At 33.6% G+C, this 9,173-nt stretch overlaps 1 protein-coding gene across 1 annotated transcript; it reads right to left on the bottom strand.

Moving 5' to 3' along the window:
- Positions 1-4,039: 4,039 nt before the first annotated feature.
- LOC125198593 (tryptophan--tRNA ligase, cytoplasmic-like) lies at positions 4,040-5,495 on the bottom strand. The gene is made up of 6 exons (XM_048096913.1): positions 5,491-5,495; positions 5,288-5,368; positions 5,106-5,177; positions 4,465-4,533; positions 4,264-4,374; positions 4,040-4,149 (listed from the first exon to the last, which is right to left on the bottom strand). Exons 2-6 carry the CDS (start codon positions 5,351-5,353, stop codon positions 4,099-4,101), a joined length of 369 nt encoding a protein of 122 aa, XP_047952870.1. The 5' UTR covers positions 5,354-5,368; positions 5,491-5,495; the 3' UTR covers positions 4,040-4,098.
- Positions 5,496-9,173: the final 3,678 nt, after the last annotated feature.

Genomic DNA, 9,173 nt, shown 5'->3' with positions numbered 1-9,173 from the left:
AGACTTATATCTTGGTTTGAGTTTTTAGCGAGCGTTGATGTGGGATAATTATATGTTATATTTTTAGTTTCGATTGCTAATACTACTCTCCCTTAAACCTTTAAGGTGAACCTTGGAGGTTGGATTTTTCTAATCGATTGGACAATCGGCCCGATTTTTTCGATCGGTTGGACCACTTGGCCCAAATTTTTAAGTCCGAGATATCTTCTTGGTCGTCATTTTTTATTTCGGCCCAAATATCTTCTTGGATAAGTTAAATTTGACTCACGATGTCGAGTGCTCAAATACCATTATAGAAATCTATGGATTTCATCCTAAAATCAATTGGTGATAGGAGGAGAAGTCATGAGACTTATATCTTAGTTTTAGTTTTTAACTTGCATTTGATGTGGGACGGTTATATGTTACTCCATATTTTTAGTTTCAATTGCCAACAATAACGATAGTTGCAATAAGATTTTAGAAATAAAACTAAATGTAACTAGTAATATTCAAAAAAATAAAATAAAATACAATTAGTTTAATAGTTTTCTTAGTAATATTACCAAATACAATACATCATTTTAATATAAGAAACTTCTAGTGTGACAGCTTGTGTGCAATGCACGAACTTTATATGTGCTTTCTTTTTCCAAGTCGTGAGTTAAATATTTGATATTAATAATAATATAATTTTGCAAAAATAAAATGAATATGTGGGAATAACAATAATTAAAATATAAATAATAAAATAAAATAATCAATAATTATGATCTTGTAATCACTCTCGTAAAAACATTAACAGTGGAATGAAAAAATACAACCATGTTTATTTTAATAATATCTAATAAATGAATTAATATTACTACTCCTAAATTTGATAATAATTAATATTACTCCGTACTTTATAAAAGATCGGGAAAATGGCTTTAAATTGGGCCTCAGTGGGCCGTGAGTGGCCTGCTAAAATGGCAATACGGATTTTTATTAAATTCAACCGTAAATGATAAATCAATACTACTCCATATGAACTTACAGATATTGAAATCAAGTCTCCTAATTTATCAATACATTCAGAAAAGCCCCAGTTTTTAAGCACTGCAACAATACTCGATATAAAATTCAAAGATATCTAATTAACGAAACAATTTGTTTATACGACTCAAAACTATCACTAAAAATGAAGAAGTTTCTTAATACCAACTAAAATTATCAATGAAAAATGAAGAAACTTCTTAATATAAACCAAAACTATCAATGAAGAATGAAATAGTTTTTAATACGATCTTAAACTATCAATTATGAATGAATAAAGCTACTTGATATGAATTTAAACGATCAACAATGAATTGAATAAACACCTTTCACTAGTCCAAAAAAAACACGTATTACAAGCCTATACTATCAATAATTTTAGATACGAATTATCTAATTTCTCCATGAAGCAATTCTTTGACAAAAATGATGCTCACATAAGTATCTAGCATATCATTCCTCTTGTTTTAATATACTGAAAGTCATGATTAACGACAAACATTAAATTTATTCTAACTCATCAAAATTATATTTTTTGTCTCTTTTACTGTATAATTGATTAGATTTATATGACAATATGTCCGATTACTAATTTTTTACTCATCATTCAAGTGTCAATAAATACTCCCATAAATATATGCATATATATTAGAGAAGGAACAACAATAATAATAATAATAATAATAATAATAATAATAATAATAATAATAATAATAATAATAATAATTGTTATTAACTTCTACCACATTTTATACACAACAATTGAGGCCAGTTCTCATAACAACTTGAGAAATTTAATGATCATACTCAAAGTGCCCATACCAAAAATCTTGCTCAACTTAAAGAAGAAGAGAAGAGTTGTTATTCTTGATGAAACCAAGTTGATCATCATTCACACCACCATCACCATCAATCACCCCTTGTCCATGGTGATCCATGCACCATCCACCCATGTGATCACCACCCCTAGATGAAGTAGGCACCATCTCCATATCCATCGAATCAAGGCGATCAACGGCTGCCATCGAGGAAATCCTTGACCGTACGATTCATCATCGATCGACGATTCGCAATCCACTACATCACCCTCCCATGCAAAATGATCTACACAATCAAGCTCATCTTGTAAAGATTGTATCACTTTTGTTAGCCTCTCATCATCACACTCGTCGATCTGCGTTTCATCGGTAGTGACATGAGAAGGTTATAATTTTGCGCCGACAACTCAGAGTTTTCCGGCCGATCTTGGCCATCCACGTGTCCCCAATTCTCACCTACTATAGAGGCCATGGTACTCAAGACAATGTGAAAAGAAATTTCTAAGAGAAAGATAATTCTTGGTATGGAAATAATAATGTAAACTCAAAAGGGCTTAAGGCAATTAGGCAAACACAACCCTTTTTATAGACAAAATATACCAAGAGTTGTGATGTGTGGCACATGGTCATCTTTTTCAATATCAAATATCTACCCACAAATTAGCTAGAAATTAAATTCAGTGTTGACAAAACAGGGGCCACTCGCACTAACAAAGGCTATAAAATTTAGATAAAATGTCTCTGTCTACCACAAAGTGACTATCAAAGGACATGCACCTAGAAAAATTGGTTCATGTATGGTCTAAACAAGGTAGGAAAATAATAATGCATACAATGTACAATCAAGCAATATCTTCAAGATTGTGTTTCACTAAATAGCTGCAAAGTTAAGTGACCAAATGAACTTCTCCCATTAAAATAAAGTAGAAAACCGAAATTGGGAAAATAGATGGATGACATCATGACATAATTAGATAAGCAAGAATCATAATGAATTTATTTTCTACTTTTATATGTGAGGTGACACCAACTTTTGTGTTCATGAATGGTTATGGTTACGTTATCTTTTTTGAAAATATTACGTAGGGTATACAATCTATCATTATTTGAGCAATTCTTCTTTTTGCTTTTTTGATTTATTTTAGGCCAAATCCTCCTAATATTTTTAAAAGTTAGGCTAAAAGCTTTGAGCCAATTAGATCTGCCCAAGGTTTACGAACCGGCGGTTAAAAGCGAAACCGTAACCGTCGGTTCTGATTCGAGCTGAAGCAAGTGAGAATTTATCGACGAAACCGTCAACTTTTGAGCCGTGGTTCGGTTCGGTTCAAAATTTTCAAACCGAAACCATCTGAGGACCGCCGGTTCGGCGGTTTCAAACGGAACCGTGAAAAATCACCGGAAACCGTGAATTCAAGCGGAACCGCAAAAAGCCGGCGGTTTGGAACCGTGAAAAACCGCCGGTTTGAAACCAAACGAAACGCGGTTTTGGAGCCGAACCGTAACAGCGAAACATTCTCGCGGTTCGGTTCGGTTCAACAATTTCTAAAACGAGACCGGCGGTTCGAACCGTAACCGTTGGTTCGAACCGTGGGCACCTCTAGAGTCAATTACTTCCTAACATTGTTTTATATGTAGGGTTATTTGCCTGTAAATACTGAAGCTTTCAGATTTTCTGCTTTTTCCCCGAACTTTTATTTTTGAATCTAAAAAATGGTATTCTATACGCTTTTGTTTATCCTAAACGATGGTCGTATACACTTTTGATTATATAAATTAACATTTATCAATTTTATTTCACAAATTAGCCACTTCTAATTTTTTAAATGAATAGTAAGTCTACTTCTTCTGCATAATATTCCTACTTTCATTGTTACCGCAGAATCTGTTATGCTAACCTACTCTTCGCCAATAGAGCTTTGAGCATTTTCTTTTGTATAGAAAAATGCACATGTGAAAGAAAGTGGATGAAACTTTATGTAGTAGTAAAGTTGGAGTGATTATTGTCTATATTCTTGTTGGATTACAAAATGTCAGGTCAAGAAGAAAAGAGTTGGATTTTGTACCTTTGACACCAAACATTTGTCAGGTGCCCAATTTAAGATGCTTATATATCAGGGGAATCCCACAGACCAAAATTTATATACTAAAGTGTTCCTATGGTTTAGTTGAACAAAATTAAAGTGTGTTCATACAGCCTAACACTGAAAGCGATTTACTAAAGAAAATTAAAGTGTGTTCCAATGATGGTAAAGAAAATTCTAAAAGTTTAGTTAAACATGTTGGGAAGTGGACGGACCGCCATGAATGCATCGACCATCTGCACCAAACACAAAGTTGAGGTAATAAGATCTCCAAAGGACAGATATATCGGTATCGCTTTAGCTAGTACATGGCGATTCTAACGGTTGTAAAACAAAGATATAGACTATACGTCGTTAGTCACAGCAGCTCTGGCCCTGCGGTGTCTTTCAACTAGCTCCGTTAAAACTTCAGTGAGGCGTTTCTTAACTTCTCCAGTAAGCATACGGCCTGAACCATATTCCTGTTTAATCATGAAATTAACATTAGACAAATTAAGAAGTAGGAAGATATTTTCATTTAAATATCAGGATAAATGGTTAGACAACAATACCTTCTGTTCGGATGTGCTCAAGTTCATTATCGTCCTCCAAGAAAAAGCCAAGGTATTTAAAGGGTATATCTACGTGAAAGTATCCAAGGAAGGAAAGATATGATTGCAGAACCAGTAACGGTATATGAAAGAGCAGAAAATATATCAACTAGAGCGCTCTAATAGTATCAAGTTACCGGTGTAATAATCACAAACAACCTTTGTTTTCAAATTCATATATGTCTGTACACTATTTATGGTGTAGGATTGGATCAACCGAGAGCAGCATCACCATATATCCACTCTCATAAAAGCTTTTACTACTTAGGATGGCAAGTCCATCTTTAGCACTTGTCACTTCTAAACAAATTTTATGCACAATTGAACATGTTGCATCTTATCAAAACTCAAGTTATAACTGATTACCTCATTGGCCATAAGAATATTTTGGCATTGAGTTCAAATGTTATTCAATGTCAAATAACCACTATCTCATGGTATTGCACTCAACATGTGATGATTAAATTCAATGTAATGTAGTAATAACTAGTTAGCTTAAAATATTGCCAGATTCACAGTTCAAACATTTTGTGCAGACAACCCAACTGTATTTTGAATGTTGGACTCCAAAGGTGGAAGTGGAAAGACAAGATATCGAATACCTCAAGATTTGCCCCAAATTTTCGGTGATTCTCTACAGAATCTTGCCCACCAGAGAAAGCATATCTGTTTATCTGTATTGATAGAACATAAATATGAAAACAATGAAGAAAACAGTGGAGAATTCATCTGCAAGACCCCACTTAAGATGGAAGAAGGATGGTAAGAGCTTTTGAAGCCAAACCTTGTTCTTTATGTCCTTAGCAGAATCAGTCACATAGATAGCAGAATTTGGATCACTGGCAGACATTTTCCCTGTTTCTCCCTGCAAATATATTACAGGAAACATGTTGGGAAAAGAAGATGCATTCCATACTAATTCTAGCAGCAATTTACTGAATCACTTATAACAAAAGATAACCGAACAGTTCTCCGGTTTACTTGTACCAAAATAGATAGGAAACCTGAAGAGCAGGAAAAATGATGATTCAATCAGAGCTGGCCTGTGATAACCTAATCGAGAGCGACATCTCGTGTCATTCGGAAGTAAGGATCCTGAAACAAAACATGTCAGATAGAATTATGAAATAAATTAGAATGGAGTATACAATATTGTATCAACGCGATTCAACAGAGAACAATAAATGACATCCTATAATATCTAGACCTTTTTTCTACTCCAACCCTTGGTGAGTTAGCAAGGCAGATAAGCCGTGATGGATATTCATCCTAAATTTCTTGTATTATTCACATGATGCATCATTCCCTGATATTTAGAATCACTTTCTATAGCATGTTCAGATGTAAGAAATGCATACTAATGACAATAAAGTAAAAAAATCCAAAACATTCCTCAATATGCTAGTCACCTTATTATAAGTCACACATTTTGCAATCTTGACCATGTTCTTGTAAAATGAGCTGCACAATCTCAACAAATAAACTTACATGCTAACAAAACTTTTTATAGAAATGAACTTGTAAACATGAAAACTACTTATACAGCAACACTATCAACTGAAAGTGAAAAAACTAGAAGCACTCACCCTCCAACATAATCAAAATCAGAGAAAATAAATGTCCTGTGATTTCAAGCCTGTTTTATCAATTATCACTACTATCTTTCATTTTTTTAATTTATCTTTATTTTCTCCTAACTTGACATAAATTTTAAAAATTGCATGGCTAAAAGAAAATTTTCTATTATAAGAAGAGTACTATTTATAATTACTATTACTAATATTACTACAACTCTTATGGCTTTCGTTTTGAAATAAAGACTTTGAGACATGCAATTCTTTTAAGGAAATAGTCATTTAAATTATCAAGTTTGGTCAAAATCTGGTGTATCCACAGTTTGAAATCCACTAATTAAATCACGAAGTTTTAATTTTTTTATTATCCCATGAATCAGAATTTTAGGTGGAATCTTTGTTTACGTGGATTGAGATTTAAATCACGAAAAGATGTGTGTATAATCCAAGTGTAACCACAAAGAGCTTGATTTAAAGTTGGATTGAGATTTCAAGATGAATTTCAACGTAGAGATGCAAATATTCCAACTTAAATATGACCCATGAGATAAACTAGAAAAATTGAAACTTTGTGATTTAAATAGCGATTTTAAACTTTGTGGGATAAACCAGATTTTGACCAAACTGATGATTTAAATGGCTATCTACTCTTCTTTTAAATTACATTTAATGAGATGAGAACAGTTGATCCCTCTGTTTGGTTTGGACTGAAGATATCTTTGAATTAAATGGTTGGAAAAAATTTGACAGTGCAATCTTTAATACTGCTCTATAGTAATAGAGTTATTTTGCATTTAGACGTTCCTAGTAATATAGTCATTTCTCTTTTTAGTAAAAGGCAACACATTTTTCCACACCTACTTTACTCTCTTACTTTTTCCTCTCTTCCTCTCTCTTCCTTTTTCATTTTTTTTATTCTTCTTTTACTTAACTTACTTAACATAATTTTTTTAATCTCCGTCTGACGAAAAGAAATGTCTCCATTACTATGGAACGGAGGAGTACAACTCGTTTGATATGATGGTGTATACAATACATGCGTTCAGCAACAACAGAATTTCCCATTCACTGATACAAATATTCCAATAATTAAAAATAAAATACAAAATATTTGGTAAAAGCCATCCATGTCACCCATTTTTAAAGAACATTTATTTTGTTTCAATCACAGCCGCCGCCGCAGCCTCCACAACCACCCCCACCATCACCACCACTATCTCCGGAGCCACCGCAGCCTCCTCCGCCAGTGACAACAGCTGTTGTGGTGACCGTGGCAGCAACAGCCGCGCCTACTCCAAGAACAACCATGCCACCATCCTTGCCTGCCGCCTTATCATCGCCTCTCTTCACGTCGAGGTACACCGGCCGAGGAGGAGGCACACGAGGCTCGGTCACGGCCGCGGGCCGCTCCTTCTCCTGCCAATTGCTTCGTACAAAACACACGACTATATATAATAATTGGTGCAAAGATCAACACCAACACAACTACTACCACTGTTTCCATGTTGATATATTAGTATCTTATATTTTGCCAACATCTCCTTATATAACATTGTTCGCATAATTGGTCCACTAATTAAGGAATTATTTTATAAACTATTGTTACTAAACAAGCTAGGATTAGTACTACATCGATATAGGTTGACATTGACTTTGGAAATTCCTCACTTAATTTTGTTGGGATATATTTAAAGGCTTGGACGCGATTGCGTGAATGACTATTGAGATATGTATAGAAACCCCATTAAAATAAAGTGCAAATGTTGATAACAAATTTTCAATCGGATTTTCGTTGAATTGCTATTAAAAAATGTTTCGTTTACTTTGACGAATTTAGATTGATGGAAATAGGGATGTCAATCGGGCTAACCCGTCGGTTCGGGCGAGCCCACTCGGATCGCCGGGCTATTTGGGTACGGGCCATTCGGGTTATGGATTTTTCGGATCATAAATTTTCAACTCTAACCCTAATCCATTGGGTTTTGGGCTAACCCATCAGCTATTCGGACCTAAAAGCTTTGAAAATAATCTCTTGTATCAAAATTTTCTTCTATAAAATGATTTTAAATTTTAGATATTTTTTCTTTTTAGTTTAGAATCATATAAAATTTTCAAATTTTCGTAGTTTTCTTCAATAAGTACTTGAAATGAAGCCTTTCATCTCGTCAACTACAATATAAATTAAAGCTTGTGTTCGTGTCATTATTATGGCATTGTTCGTAACTAATTCTTTATGAAAATTTAAAATCATATCTTACATGAATCATTATTAAAATGATAAATATATTAAGATTTTGATGGGTTAGTTCTTAATTTTGTTTGATTGGCTTTGGTGGTGGTAAGACACTAGTGGCGGATGATGGAACGGTCCAATAATGAGTTGAGATGGAACTTGAAAGCCGATATTGTGGTATCGATTGGAAAAGTGTAGAATGAAGATTGAAAGACTAATGATTGTGTAGAATGAAGATTGAGGATTCAAAAATATAAAAAATCCTTAAACTTAATAGTATTTTATAATTAAACTCACAACCCATCGAGCCGACCATAACCCATTCGGGCCAACCCGTTTAACCCGCCAAATAAATGCAAACTTCCGAATCATGAACCTGAGAATTTGGATGATTTTATAAATTTTAACGTAACTGGACTCGATTGAATATATAACTTCAAATGATATAAAAAGAAAGTAATTTTTTAATTAACAAGCCTTTTCGTAAATGTTTTCAGTTTTTAATATTTTGACATATGATTTTTCAAATTGACTCCATAATGTCATGAGGCCCAAATTCAATATCGGGGTGTGATCCAGTGCTGTGCACATGTGCACAGCAACCTTCTGCTCCTCACAATATAATTAAATAATTCCCTCCGTTCCATAATAGAGTGACACACTTAGGAATATTGACCTAATTTTAGAAATGTTATTTTGCTGTTAGATAGATTGGAGAGAGAATATAGTATATTTATATTAATTGGAGGAGTTTTTTCCATAAAAAGAAATGCGACATCTTTATGAACAAACTAAAAAGGTAACATTGACATCTACTATAGACGGAGGAATATATATTTGTTTGATTTATTTTATTAGTTTAT

This window comes from Salvia hispanica, unplaced genomic scaffold (genome assembly GCF_023119035.1).
Source record: "Salvia hispanica cultivar TCC Black 2014 unplaced genomic scaffold, UniMelb_Shisp_WGS_1.0 HiC_scaffold_169, whole genome shotgun sequence".
NCBI lineage: Eukaryota > Viridiplantae > Streptophyta > Magnoliopsida > Lamiales > Lamiaceae > Salvia > Salvia hispanica.
This window is presented reverse-complemented; position numbering and strand designations above follow the sequence as displayed.

Bases quoted from the DNA above. Each gene is read 5' to 3' on its own strand.
- LOC125198593 (XM_048096913.1), bottom strand. From the start codon at position 5,353: ATGTCTGCCAGTGATCCAAATTCTGCTATCTATGTGACTGATTCTGCT. The intron at 4,534-5,105 runs GTATTCGATATC...ACTTTCACGTAG, and splicing joins AATTTGGGGCAAATCTTGAG to ATATACCCTTTAAATACCTT. The intron at 4,375-4,464 runs GTATTGTTGTCT...ATGATTAAACAG, and splicing joins TGAGCACATCCGAACAGAAG to GAATATGGTTCAGGCCGTAT.